We start from the raw sequence: 15,805 nt of genomic DNA on the forward strand, positions 1-15,805 counted from the left end.
GCATATTACTAATATACATAATCTAGTTTCATTTACAGAAGTCAGTTTAAAACTTTTTTTTTTTCCAAAATGTTCAGTTTGTTTTTATTCAGAACTCCCTTGTTATATTAATTAAAAAATCTTTTAACTATCTTTGATGAATAAAATCCCTATTACTATTCAAAATTATGAGTAAACATAATACATAACATTTCAAGTTTATTTAATGTCAATCATAACTGGGAGAAAAAATTGCATTTTTTCTATCACGATAACTATAAAATTCACTATGTGTTGAATATTTAAAACATAATGCAGCAATTATGATGAACTTTATGTTTCGTAAAATCTATTGTATTTTTTCCTATCCTTGTTAGCAACGATGCTTGTAGTTAACAAAATCATTTGAACTATTCTTATCATGTTTCCTGAAGATGCGGTGCAGTTTTTCTCTATTTATTCAATCATATGCTTGCTTGAATTCTAAGTATATTTTAATGTTTTGTTTAAAAAAACTTTTCTATATAGGGTTCTTCCAATCTATTTGCAATAATTCTTAAGAGTACTTTATAAGAAGTGCCCAAATCTGATAATCCACAATAGTTTTCTCAAATCGGGATGTCTCTTTTTTATGCATAAGGCAAATAGTTGCCTTTTTCTATTTATTTGGCATTGATTCCTCAATTAAAAAATTACCAGGGTGGCCAACCTGCCTGTTTATTATGCAAATAGTTTACATTTGATATGTTTTGCATTGTGAAAAATAGTACTTATTTTATGCTGCTGACTTTTTCTTTCTTAAAATAGCTAATTAATATTTTCCCATTTCTCAAAGAAATTTCAAAATTTTGTTATTTATTTTTGATATATCACTTATTATGAACATAAAAATGACTCAACTCTTTTGCTTCAGATACTGCTTAAAAATGACATATATTCTATGAAGTCATTGCATTAATCATACATGGGTTAAATAGGTTTTTTAAGAGTATATCTAATATACATTAAACAAACAGAAGGCTCTTCAAACAATCTTCTTGCTGAACAGGTCTTATTGTAATAAGTTTTAATTTTGTGCACTGTATATAATAGAGAGTCAAGTTACTTATTATGGTAAAATGTTGATATAACAAGTATGGTATATTATAAGAAGTTTGCTATTTCGACAAGTTTCCAAGTCCCCACCAAAATCCTAATTTATAGGTACAACAATTATAACAAGTTAAAAATTACTTACCTTTCACTGCTGCAAAAAAAAAAAAATTTAAGGAAATTTGTTTTTTTACGGAGCTATGTATGAATTCATTCTACAATTTGTAGGCTACGGCAGTCTAATCTGGGTACGTATTTTGAATCAAAAAAGTTGTTCAAAATAAGATAAGAAGTCTGTTTCATTTTTTTATTCCTATTTTAACAACAAATTCATACAATTGCTTATGCCGAAAGACTGACTGAAATGAAATCTGCTAATATAAATTGCTATTATAACAGATTCGCTGTATTTTTAGATTACAAGAAATGAAGAGTTGCATTGGAGAATTGTTTTGATGTCTGATGATGAAGAGTTAAATAACAGGACTGCTTGGATATGTAAATGGGAAACAGGTGAAAATTGTAAGTAAGCATTAAAAAAAAGAAACTTTTAGGGACGCTTCTGTTTTAAATTGAGTGTCCTGTGAGATGAAGTAATAGGTAGTAAGTGTTGTTGATATGCAAATAAAATCTCATTTTTCTTCTCAGGTGAGTTGCGTAATGTAATACAACAACTTCCCGATAAGGGAAAGCAATATATATTTGTTGAAGAAGCTGACTGTATTTCGGTTGATTCGTATGTATTCTTTGGCATAGCACTGTGTGTGCAACATATTATTTCCGCATGTTTTACTAAATACTTTATTTGCCGGCATTGGCCTCTGTGTTATTCAACCTAACAACAGTAAGAATCGGGGAAAACTCTATTTTTCAGAGAAATTGAAAATAACTCTGGCAAACTGGAATTCCCACTCAGCTTTGAAAATTCTCATGAGTATTAGCAAGTGACTGTATTTTTATCACTTAGACATTTCACCATAAATATTTCTCAATCTACATTACACATTTTAAAAACTTATCTTGTGGTACTATTCTTTTTTTTTCTTGCCATTAGTCTTTAAATAATTGTATTCCTATTAAATTGCTCAAATTATTAATAATTTTGTTATTTTCACTCTCAAATAAAGAAACATTTATTTTGTTTCAACTTAACATTAGACATGTTATTTTTTTGAAGATTAGTTTATAGTTTATCTTGAGCTTATAAAAGGATTAAGAATAAATTTGCTTAGTAAAATTTAATAAATTTATTGATTTGATAAATACAATGTATGAAATTCTAACTATATATATTTTTTTTTAATTGTGATTAAAGTTAAAAATATGAAAATCTGTGTTAGCAATCTCAGACAATTTTTTTTTTCTTACCGAGTGGCTACTTTAAATAATTATTTAAACTTTTTTTTTGGCTCTTTGTTATAATTTGGCCTTTTTTTATTGTGATTTAGTACTGAACTCTTTTAAGATATTCTCAAATTTTAAAAAAATTTAAATTTTTTAAGAAAATTTCAAAATATTAAATAATAAAAATTTAAAAATATTAATATAAATAATAAACAAATTATGACGGGATTGCACTAGATTGTTTTCATTTTGATATTTTAAAAAAAAAATTTTTAAGCATTTGAAACTTCATGGTTTACCTGAACTTACTCTTTCCTAAACTTAACTTCTTTTAATAAGATCAAACAGAATTCGCCATGAAAAGTTTTTCCTGTGGTATAGTGTACTTGAAAGAAGGACTGCAGTCCAATTTATTGTAGCCAGTGGTAGAGACCAATATGAAATGCAATAGTGCAGAAAAATTGGTTAGTAAAAGAATATAATTAAATGACTAAAACATATAAAAAACGTTAATGGCATCTCTAATATGGTACTTTAAGATAAAGATGTTCACATTTTAATGAGCTTTTATTAATTACAAAGGAAAGAAAAAAAATAATTATTAACATTGCTTCATTGTAATAATCAGTTTTTTGATTGATGAGTCAAAGATACTGTAACACTATTTGCTTTTAGAATGTTTAGATCTAAATTTCAGTTTGAAAAATTTTTTGGGAAGAATTTAAGGACTATTACTGTTTGCAATGTGGTTGGAAGTCGCTAAAAAGCTAAAATTAAAACAGGGAGGGACGAATGTTTGAACTGCTTAAAATAGTGTATTATTTTATGAAATGTAGCAAACATTATTCTTGTGTAGCAAAAATGTTTAAATGTTACTTCTGTTTTTTATATTATTTTGCTGCTTCAAAGGTTTTCTTAATATTTTAAACCTTTTTTTTCTTTTTGCTGTTAAGATGTAAATAACATTGTTCTTCTCTTTATTATTTGACTCAGTATTTCGAATGAATTTTATCTATTTCCATTGCTTTGTTTAATTAAACTAATTAACATTTTAGTGTTGGCAGAAGAAGAAGTTTTGCTTTTTGTACCTGGAATTAAAATGACAAGTATTTTTATCTTAAATTGTTCTAAGGAATTGAAAAAAGACTCATCTGCTGAAATTTCCTCTCTGGAACAACGCATTCCACAATATCCATTTATTACTGATGAGAATACTTTATGTTGTGTTCAACTTGGTAAAGATATTCTGCAGGTAATACAAGTATGCTTTATATTTTAATATGCATTGTAGTTTTAGGCTAATAGTCCAGATTAAAAAAAAACTCTTTGGGCACCAGTATAGAGAATCGTCTGTGAACTCAGTAATAAGTTCCCTATTAACAGTGGTTCACTATGTCCAAAATTTTTGAAAAAAATATTTTGTACCATATTGCAGTAGTATTGTTGTAATTAGTGATAGCAATTGCATGTAATTTACTTTGTTTTTCTTCAGCAAAATTTCCTTACAACAAATTTTTTCCTTTTTAAACAGAACATTAAACAGCATTCAAAATATTCCACATATAACAAAGTATTTGTCCCCTTATGATATACTAAGTTTTTGGACATTTATCTTTTAAATTTTATCTTTTTTATATTTCAGGGATGAAAGACCGCGAAAAAGCGGAAATCTGCTTTTTCTCCCAATTTTTAAAATTTCAGACCATGTTCCAAAAACTAAAATTTTTGTATAGTCCAATTAGAGAACCCAAGCCTTCCGAACGATAGTCGGATTACCACGACTTCCGCTATAGAGTGGAAAGGAGTCTAAGCGTTTCGTTTCCGACCGCCGATATTTGATTTCTTTTGTTTGGCTGATTTTCGGAATTTTAAATATTAGGAACTGCGCCGGAATCTGCCAAAATAGCGATTTTTAATCAGACGATTTTAATATCAATCATCGATTTTCGTATTTAATTGATTTAAAAGTTACGTGTTACGATTTAAAAGCCGTACTAGCAATTCGCGATTTGTATTTAAGCGTTTTTAAAACCCAATATCGCGAGTTTAAGATCCAACATCGCGATCCGTATTCACGCATTTTTAAATCCTATATTGCGATTCGTTATCACGCAGTTGTAATATCAGATATCGTTTTTCTTATTTGTACGCTATTTAAAAGTTACTCATTGCGATTCGTATTCACGTGATCTAAAAATTATGCATCACGATTCTTAATCACGCGATTTAAAAATTTAATATCGCAATTTGCATTTTCGTGATTTTAAAATCCAAAATCGTGATTCATATTCACGCGATTTTAAAATCCAATCGCACGGTTCATATTCATGCGATTTTAAAATCCAAAATCGCGATTCATATTCACTTGATTTTAAAATCCAAAATCGCGATTCTCATTCATGAGATTTTAAAATCCAAAATCGCGGTTCATATTCACGCGATTTCAAAATCCAAAATCGCGAGTCATGTTCACGCGATTTTAAAATCCAACCGCACGATTCATATTCATGCGATCTTAAAGTTCAACCGCACGATTCATATTCACGTGATTTTAAAATCCAACCGCGTGATTTATATTCACGCGATTTTAAAATCCAAAATCGCGATTCATATTCACGCGATTTTTAAAATCCAAAATCGCGCTTCATATTCACGCGATTTTAAAATTCAATATCGCGATTTTGAAATCTAAAATCACGATTCATATTCACGTGATTTTAAAATGCAATATCGTGATTCATATTCACGCGATTTTAAAATCCAATATCGCGATTTTTGAAAGAAGTAGAAGTAAGTTTTCTCTTGAATTAGTTACTGTAAAGATGTGGTATATTTTTCATTTGTAAGTAATTTAATAGTCGTGCCTTCCTATAATTGCTTAATTTTTTTTAATATAGTAGTGGTCACAATTTTAAAATTATATTTAAGAAAAATTTAAAGTTAACTGTCTAAATGCTTCTGCCACTTTAAATATTAAATAAAAATCTCCCAACATAGTTAAAAGTTGCTTTTATAAATCTCAGTATCATATAGAGCACACCCCCCCCACCCTCTCCTCCCAGTGGCCTGCATTGTAAAAGTTCGCTTTTTTTATTTTTGTCCACTTTCATGCCTGATTTTTGTCATTTCGTATAAACTAGGAATTTCTGTGCTACCAAATCACTCTCTCCTATACCCGTTTTTGGAAAAATATTTGTCATTCCAGCTAAATTACTCCTCTAAGTACTTTTAAAAGTACATTTCATGTACTTTTAAAATTATCGCATTGAGTTTACTATAAACGAAATAGCTACTTCTTAGCTGTTTATTATAAGCATTTGAAATAACGTTAGTTAAATAACTGGACCGAGACACATAAACGTTACCTATAATCTAATTTCACTGTATCCAGAGTTCATTATAGCGCGGTTAAATTGTGTACAAAATCTTCATTTTTTTTTTTCAATTGAAGAGAAATTTTAAAAATGTCTTTTTTATTTGTAATTGGAAACAATTTGATAAAATTATTTTCCATAATAAAGCGTAATAATTGTTTTCTCATTAAAATTACTAATTTGGTATCACCACTACCGGTTCTTCACACAGGGGTGAAGAACGGTTTGTACTACCATCCTTTCTTATTAGCAGTAGCCATTGTTATAAAGTAAACTGAAGACAATTTCTTTCTTTCTTTTTTTTTTCAAATACAGTAGACTCCCAATTATCATAGTTAATGTGACTTACTCAGATAGTCAAAAAACTAGGTCAAAGCGAAGAATATAAAAAAGGAAAGAAAAAGAGTAGGTATAAATGTAATATATTCAACAAATACAAAACTTTTACGAGTACACTACATACAATTCATATTTTATTAAAAAGCTTACTTAAAAACACTTAAAGAGCATACTTTACGAGAAGGAAAGAGTTTTTACTTAAAAAAGTTCTTAATTGGTTTTTATTTTACATTACTTTGACACTTTTCCGCAGCAATGTTTTGCCATTTTTTTTATGGATAGTAGGAATGCTGGTGTAGCCTCTTCTTGTTCTAAATTTTCAATAGCACTTTTGATAGCTTTTATTCCATCTGTATGAGAGATTTTTACATGTTGATTTTCATCTTCGCTGGATTATTTTTCATAATTGAAAATATTAACGATCATTTCGTCAGATCAAGTTGTTAGATTTAGTTTTTCTGAGTGTTTGGAAGATAAAATTCAGAATTTTTTCGGTGGTAGTTTTAAAAATAAAAAATAAACTAGAAAAAAATACTTTAAATATTTGATAGCTCGATTAAAGCGGAAACTCAGATAATCGGGACTCTACTGTATTTAAAAAATAGTGACGTTTCTTACAGCTCAATTTAATCAAACATGTTTTTCCACATTCTTTAATATTTAATAAATTTGTATTTGTTATCTTAAGTAAGAATTATGATGAGCATACATGTAAGAGTTACATCACCAAATTAGCATTGCTATAGTTATCTGAAACCACATGCATAAATTTTTCATTCGGGTTATAAATAACCATTAGATGTGTTGCAAACCATTTAGTACCTCAAGAAGATAGCTGTTTGGTGTAATAATGTATTTTTGGAAATTTTCGTCCTGTGTTGTCGAAAATTGGCGCTCTTCTATGAGGACATTATCTGTATANGAATTCAAATTTTCAAACGTGGAACTTAAAAACACAGTTTATTTTATTTGTTTGTAAGAGAGAGCCAGAGAGATACTTTATAAGCTTATAATCATGATTAATATTCACTTTTTATCAGTAAATAGTTGTTATAATCATAAACTCAAGAAAAAAAGACATATTTGTAAATTTTAATTACTTCTCCAGGACATCATAGGTATGTATAAATGGTATAGGTATGCGTAAAATTGTAAATATATTTTAAGTAAACTAAGAAATATTGAGAAAAAGGAAAAATAAACTTGTTTAAATTTTTTTCAATTTAAACTTTTTTTTTAACTCAAGAAATTTTCTGGAATTTTGGCTTGGGCTCACAATCACCCCTGATACTTTAAATATTTGATAGCTCGATTAAAGCGGAAACTCAGATAATCAGGACTCTACTGTATTTAAAAAATAGTGACGTTTCTTACAGCTCAATTTAATCAAACATGTTTTTCCACATTCTTTAATATTTAATAAATTTGTATTTGTTATCTTAAGTAAGAATTATGATGAGCATACATGTAAGAGTTACATCACCAAATTAGCATTGCTATAGTTATCTGAAACCACATGCATAAATTTTTCATTCGGGTTATAAATAACCATTAGATGTGTTGCAAACCATTTAGTACCTCAAGAAGATAGCTGTTTGGTGTAATAATGTATTTTTGGAAATTTTCGTCCTGTGTTGTCGAAAATTGGCGCTCTTCTATGAGGACATTATCTGTATATTTGTGATATATTTTATCAATATAATTTTAATCATGGATAAACTGAATATTTTAATTGATGATGAATAATTGAATTTGAATGATGATATCATTAAATCTATTAAGCTAAGTAGAATGAGATGGGCCGGGCATGTATTGAGAATGAGTCCAGAACGAACAGCATTAAGAGTTTTTAATGCAACCCCCTCCAATAAAAGACCAAGAGGAAGACCCAAAAAGAGATGGAAAGACTGTGTGGATGCGGATTTTGCCATCCTAAAAGTAAAGAACTGGAAAGCAATTGCTGGGTGAAGGGCAGAATGGGAAAAGCTTCTGAGGAAGACCCAGGCTCACAAAGGGCTGTCGTGCCAATGCTGCTGATGATTATTATCTACACCAATGATAAATAACTAATTTTAGTGACATTTTTAGCATTGTTTTACTTGGTGGTATTTTAATAGTTAAAGAAATATTCTAAAATATAGGTATCAAGGCTCTTAATGTGGATACTTGGGTAATTTAGGGGTTGCCACTCCACAGAGAAAACCTGGAAAATACAGGGTATTTTGAAAATGCAGGAAATTTTGTTTTTTTCTTTACAAACTGGGAATATACAGGGAATTTTGTTTCTTATTTTTGTCTTTTAAAAAATGGTGACCACTCAAAGCATAATCTATGGGATATTCAACCATGATATTTCAGCTATACTAAACTATTTTCATTTACTATAGTATTATATAAGTATGTTCAGCTATTTTTTCAGCAATTAAAACTAATAAATATAGTTTGCCCAATATAGCCCACACAAGAGCATAGTAATTGTTGTTTCCTCTTATTATATTGTGTATAATATGTACAGGGAAAACACAAGGAATTTTTTTCTTCCAGATTTGAGTGGCAACCCTGTAATTGTTTTTCAACACGTTAATTATATAGCAGCAGTTTTACAAAACATTTCTAATAGACTTTATTTTTTATTGGTGCTTTTTTCCTACACGGAAAAACAGATAACGTGTCTTTTACAGTAATGGCGGCTCCTAAGTGGCGTTGTTCGAAACCCTATGGTTCCACAGAAGAGTTAACTGGGTTCCGGAAGTTAGTACTTTTAATAATCAGTGATGAGTTTTGAAATCTCTAATTATATTTAGATCCTCTATATAATTCATAATGTATTGAACCTTACGGTTTCTTTCGTGAAATAACTTCCAGCAAAATGCTAGTGAAATATGGCATTTTTAGAGAAAAATATAATATTTCTAAGAACAATATGTTGAACAAATGATAAAAAAAAACAAGCATTTATGAAACAATCTATTAGTATTTCCTCTCGCGCCTTTCAAATTAAAATAACTTAATTCTTTAAAAAGAAATATGTATCTCCAATAACCATTTTCAATGTCTATAACTACTTGTATATTCTTTTAAGTTTTTATTTCGAAGTAAACCATAATTTGGCTTATTTTAATCATTTTCAGCTTATGTATATAGAGCTGAAACAAAATCATATCAAGACTAGAAATTGCACAAGGAAATCAAATTTAACTATCCAACCAACATAAAACATAATTTAAGATTATTAATCATAAAACGGTAAAAAAAAATTCAATTCTCTAATTAAATATTTTAATTATAGTTTTTTATAGATAGGTTATAATGTTGAAAATTATCTCAAACTTTATTTATAAGGTAGGGGTTCGATTGAAAGAAGTTTGATTAATTAGGATTCCGTAGTAGAAAAAAAGTTTGGAACTGCTGACATAGAAAACTGTGACTCTCAATGTTAAAATTATATTTCAGAACTAAGAATAATTCTTTTTTCTCTTTGTCTTTGACTTTTTTTTAATTAAATTTTCTTAGCAGCGTTTTTATTATGAAACAGCATTTTTGGAAGAACGTTTCTAATAAACGTTATTTTTTAATGGCCGCTTTTTCTAAAAATATGGCAATGTAAAGAAGTTAAATAGCGGCTTTTAGCGTTAAATTTTTGTTTAAAAATTTAGAACTATTTTTATTTTGCTTAGTATCTAGCCTTCTCCTTTTTTAAAAAGGAAAAAGACATTTGTTTTTACACACAATTTTATTATAACGCTGCTTTTAAGAGCGTTTCTTTCAGACTTTTTTTTTCTCCACTTTTTCTTGAAAATAGGGTTATTGGAAAACTGGGATGTTTAGGTTTAAAGTTTTCCTCAAAAAATTAAGATAGATTCTTATTTTTTCGCTTTTGAATATCATCTGTTTTTTATGGGCGTTTTGTGATAGTGCAACATTTTTAAAAGCATTTCTGATAAACTATATCCGTTTTATGAATACTTCCGTTTCCGGGAAAATATTATGTTTAGCATTTAAGTTTTGTTTTGCATGATGAAAAGGATATTTTTTTCTGTTTCCCTTTTTCATCTTTACAACTTTAGTTTTTTTAATAGTTGTTAGTCAGTTTTTTTTATTTATCTTACATATTTCTAATTATCTTTATTATCTTAAAAATTTCTATTATAGTTTTTTTTTTATCTTTACCACACACCAATACTACAGCTAAGTTTTGATTATTTTTCAATAATGACTAAAAATATTTACATGAAAAAAAAAATTTAAATAAATTTTTTTTTTTTTTTAGGTAAAAAGTGTTGCTATTCGGCTACCTAATATTCCGTATTCGAATGATATTTTTGGCTAAATATTCAGTATTATGTCACTTTTTGTCGCCGAACATTCGGCTAAATCACTGTTTGTTTCATCCCTAATGGGGACACATTTTTTTTTTTAAATCAACAACCATATTTGAATTATTGTGATAAATTTCATGAATTAATTGCTACTGAATAGAATAAGAAATATGTATGATATGACCTGAATACCTTTAGTGAATTTACCGATAGATTTTGTATTTCAAAGATTTTTTGTTATTTTCTTTCAGATTATTCCCAAGAAAGTTATATTAGTTAGGGGAAAAAAGATAATTTGGAGTCAAGAACTAACAGTATCTATTGAAGTATGTGCTGTCAATAAATTTAATGTGGCACTTTATTCCCACGATGGTTATCTACAATATATCTTGTTCGACTGCGAGGAAATTAAGGTACATTAATCTTCAATTATAGTTGACTGTTTAAAAAAAAAACCCTTTGAAAACTATTCTGAATGTCAAAGAACAAAGAATTTTATCAATCTGATAAAAAGCTGGAAATTTGATAAGTACCCTAAGAAATCACAGAAAATGAATTTATTGAAGTTTAAATTCAGGTACCTGAAAATGCTTTTTTTTTTTCAAATGAGAAAAGAAAGGAAAATTATAAGTTCATTTCTGATTCTTCATATTATTAAATAGGTATTTACTGAAAGTTTTATTTTTTTGTGTTACTAATGTATTTATACTTTAAATATATATGTATATTCAATCTTTGAAAACACTTTTTAGCAAAAAAATTATTTAATATTCATCAATTGCACAATCAAAATCAAAAATATTTGTTTACGATATTAAGAACACAGTATTTATTGAGGACAACAAATGACATTGAAAAGTACTTTCACAGTTACATTTAATCTGTCTTAAGTAGTAGCAATATTAAGTAAACTAAGGTTTCTGTTTTTGTCATTTTTTGATTTGTGTTTATCAAAATTTGTAGTCATAACTGAAATCTAAGATGTAACAAAACACAATTAATGAAGTAAAATTAATTCCAATATTTTTTTTTTTTTTCACAATTTTTTAACTAAACTATTGAAACTCTATTTTCCAGATTGCGGCTATCCCTCCTATGTTAATGAATAGCCACAATCTGAAGCTATCTTTTTAAAAAATCTTAATTCATTAAGAAAAGGTATGTTATTTGATAGAAAGTATGTTTTTCTGTCTTGAATGCGTAACTTTTAATATCGCATGCACTAATTAATTAGCATAATTGAGGTCAGGCTCTCAAACAATTAAGTTTCACTCCAAGTACGCGATCTCAAGATCAACATTTATTGCACACTGCCAATAATAAGACAGAACTTAAAAACTTATCATAACATTTGCGCAATCAGTTGCAAAAATAAAAAGAATTTCATCTAAATGAGACTCATTATGGGAATTTTGTATTCTACCTTGTGGCAGAATCATGGCGACATTGCTGCAGAATGTTACTGAGTTCTTGCAGAAAGATTTTTCCTTTGGGAAGTAAAAAAAGTTTGGTTCTTCTTTTGTGCAGAAATTTTCGAAAGATTTTTTCTTTTCTTCAGAATTATATTCAAAAGATGCTTCTTCTCGCTCATCGGAGTGGGAAAAAAATGCTTGTGATTTTTTCCATTCTCATTTGAAAATAATGAAAAATAAAGAGTAATGAAGTAAAAAGCTTTGGTTTTCTTTTTCTGCAGAAATTTTTATTCCACTTTTTAATGCAATTATTACTATTGATTTTCACATAGCTTTAAATCAATTATTTTTAATACTTTATTATTTATTACAACAACTGAATCTCAAAATGAAAACACCCACTCAGTAACCCCTTTTTGAAGAGCCTGATTTGCATAATTTTGCTGTCGATCTTTTTTTTCGGTACTTATAGCTAAGGATTTCCAGATTTTTTTTTATGCAACAAAAATTTCTTGATTTTTTTTTTATTTATTTATTTACAAAAGAACGAAAGAAATTGATTGGTGTCTTTTCCTCCTACAAAATGCAAGAATATTGACATAATATTAGAATAAAAAAATATTACATATTCAATTAAAAAAGTTTTTTTTTTCTTTGACACTTCTGTTACTTTAAATTAGTAACATTTATATTCGTTATTTTTAAAAGTATCTTGCAGTAAGATATTAGTATTAGAGAGGTATGTCGCAGAAAGCCAGAAAAAATTCTGCCACAGGTGTATTCAAAATGTTTTTAGGCATCCTGTAATATTTTTTCTTCCCCTCTCTCCAGGAACCTCTTTGTTGTATGCATGGCTCTTTTTTATTTCCTATTACTCTTCTTGCCATTGGAAAAGTGAGGGAAAAACACAAATCTCCCCTCATAGCTGCTGTTTATTCTAGAAATTCAAAAACTTATGTGCAAATTTACTACTTTGAATTCAAGTACGAATTGGATCTCGAGGCTGGAACTACCCAAAAAAGGGTAAAAATTTCTTTCTTCTAGCTCCTTTCTTCAAACCCTATTAAGTATATTTTTTAATATTTCTTTGCAATATTAATAGGTATCTTTTAATGAGGTGGAGGGAAGGCGGTTTGAACAGAAGATTACTTCCATTGAAATCATGTCTATTGAAACTTCAGATGATGGATATGAACAGTATCTCCTTGTTGGTTTAGAGGTAAAAGTTCATCTCATGTACTGGTATTTAACACTAAACATACCATAACCGGTTTAACGATCATTTAAGAACTTTTGCATCGAAAATGCGCTCATCGTTTTTGCACATTTGACTTCATGGCTTTTTCTAACAATTGTATACAGTTAATATTCTATTATTATTATTTTTAAAATTCTTTTTGTTTCTAATAATACTTTTCGTATAGGGGAGAGGGGAGCACATGTGAACATTTTTTTTTATTTCTTCATTTTTCAAAAAATATCATACATTTCTCACAGTAAAGAAGTCCATATGTTTAAATAGTCTTTTCTTTGTCTTATGGAATTTTTTGAGATTTTTCAATAAAATATTTCTTTACTTTATGACATTTTAAAAAAATGACTTCAATTGTTCACATGTGCCCCGATTGGGGGCACATGTGAACATGCCTGGGGCACATATGAACAAGATTAAAAACACAAAACAATCATCATATTTCAAGGAAAAAAATCTTTAATATGACAGATATAGATACGTATTATACTGAAGGGGTTGTAGCTTACTATGTGAATTTAAACTGTACAACAGTACTGTCAATAAGAAAATAATTTTTCAGCTGTACAATAATTTTTTCACTGTTGGGTTTTTCGCAACTTCATGTTCCTCAGGAGTTGTAATGGGCCTTTTTCTTTCCTCTCTGATACTCTTTCATGCTTTTTTTTCATTTTTCTATCTTTTCATCTGTAGTTTAGCAATTCTATCTTTCTCAGGTGTATCAGTTAATATGCGTGATGCGCGATCAACCATTTAAAAAAAAAAAATTTTTTTTAAAGAAAAAATTAATAAATTAATTATGGAAAATTAAATAATAATAATTTTAAATGCATACATATTTTTTAAACTTATAATATCATGAGGATAATAATCTTAATACTATGTAGGGGCACATGTGAACTGTTCACATCTGCCCCAGATGATTTGTTCACAAGTGCCCCATCATCCTTCTTAAACCTTACTTGAAAAATAAAGAATTTTTAATTGAAAAAAAAAATAATAATTGTCATAAACTTACCTGAATGTTCATATAATGGTCTGCAATAGTTAGTTTTAGTTCATTAGTTGATTTATACTATGCTTTCACTTGAAGAAGCTAGTGATTATAATATATACAACACCAGCTGATACAAAGAAATTGTCAGAATAGAACAACAAAATGTCTCATTGTTCTGAAAGTTTCGCAGAGAGGTAGGACAAGTACTGTCATCAATTGAAAATTTTTTAAGATTTTTTATTTCAAATCATATTGGTAAAACATACCATGTTCACTTGTGCCTCCTGTTCACAAGTGCCCCCATCTCCCCTACCTATTTCATCCACAACCGGTCATTTGACCGGGAGAAAAATGTATTGCTTTATGAGGTTATCGGATCAGAAATCACGATGTAATGCGTGTTCAACATATTGCATTCGGTGAGTTGCACAGTTCTGCAAGGACTGTTGCGTAGTGAGTTCAATCAGACTAACTGTGAATTCAAATTTCAAGAAAGTACCTAACATTTTAGATTGCCATATTTGTGTAAGGAAAAGTGACAGAAACTAAATGTTTTGGTAAGTAGCTTATATTTTATTTGGATAGCTTTACTTCATTTCTAACTAACTTTTGGTTTTTACCCAGAAAAATGTCAAAACAATCAGGACAGCACAAGTTTTTAGAAGAAATAATATTAATTATGAGAATTATAATAAATAATAATAATTAGAAGAAATATGTTTGCGGAAAATGTACAATTTAAACACCCTGTATATGTAAAAAATGTGTTGAGCCATGAATTAAAAATTCTTATTCTTTGTGTTTGTAATACATAAAAATTAACTATATACAATTTTGTTTCATTACAATAAAGTTTTTTTAGTTTATTTCCTTCCTAACATCCATATTCCATACCATAAACATAAAGTCCAATCATTTGACTGACTGTGGTAGAAATATGTTAATGTTGTTAAATGTGTAAAAATGTGTTAAGTGTGAGTATGTTTAGTGTTAAAAACCAAAGGTAAGTGAAAGTTATGAAACCTTGCATAACAGGCTTTGGTCAGAGGAAAGTTGGGTGGAAACTTAAATATTTCTATTTAGGCATATATGCATTCCTCCAAACATAAATTTTTACTTTAAATTAAATGAGGTTATGTTGGATGAGAGAAATAGTTGTGCAGTTTTGTACTTTCTGTATGCAACCGATATAGCTATATAGGCAGGCATTGTTTCTTCAGTATTTTTCATGGTGAAATGAATGAAACTAAATGCCAGTCAATGAAACAAAATAGTTCTTATTTGTACAAATAAAGAGTACCATTTTTTAATTATACTTATTTACACAGTTGAGATTGCTATTACAGAGTGCATGGCATTTTTAAAAAGTCCTTGAAAGTGCTCATTTTTTATTAAAATTTTGTGAAAATGTTTTTGAATTTATTGACTTTATGTTCATAAATTAAGAACTTTAAACGATAGGGGGGGGGGAATTATTACTGCACAGATCATTATTATGATTTTTTTTTTTGGAAAGTTATTAAAAGTATTTTTTGAGTACTTAAAATGTGCTTATTTTGTGGCTACTCACCCTGTTTTAATAGATGTAAAGTATATTTTCTTTTGTAACTTATTTAGCTGAATCGCATAGGACTCAAATTAATAAGATGAATAGTTTTTAGGTTATGGTTTTTTGTCCATATTAAGTGCAGTTCAAA

The 15,805-nt window shown here is 28.4% G+C and overlaps 1 protein-coding gene across 5 annotated transcripts in view; it reads left to right on the plus strand.

Annotated features, from left to right (window-relative positions):
- LOC107450605 (splicing factor 3B subunit 3) overlaps positions 1-15,805 on the plus strand; it is a 71,040-nt gene that overhangs the window by 14,430 nt on the left and 40,805 nt on the right. For 4 of the 5 annotated variants that reach the window (XM_043056556.2, XM_071179338.1, XM_071179336.1 and 1 more), the window contains 5 exons: positions 1,488-1,593; positions 3,471-3,667; positions 10,699-10,860; positions 12,691-12,882; positions 12,962-13,078. In XM_043056556.2, coding sequence (XP_042912490.1) covers positions 1,488-1,593; positions 3,471-3,667; positions 10,699-10,860; positions 12,691-12,882; positions 12,962-13,078 — 774 coding nt within the window. The remainder of the gene's footprint in view (positions 1-1,487; positions 1,594-3,470; positions 3,668-10,698; positions 10,861-12,690; positions 12,883-12,961; positions 13,079-15,805) is intronic. The other variant, XM_071179339.1, reaches the window with a different exon arrangement.

Source organism: Parasteatoda tepidariorum, chromosome 4 (genome assembly GCF_043381705.1).
Source record: "Parasteatoda tepidariorum isolate YZ-2023 chromosome 4, CAS_Ptep_4.0, whole genome shotgun sequence".
NCBI lineage: Eukaryota > Metazoa > Arthropoda > Arachnida > Araneae > Theridiidae > Parasteatoda > Parasteatoda tepidariorum.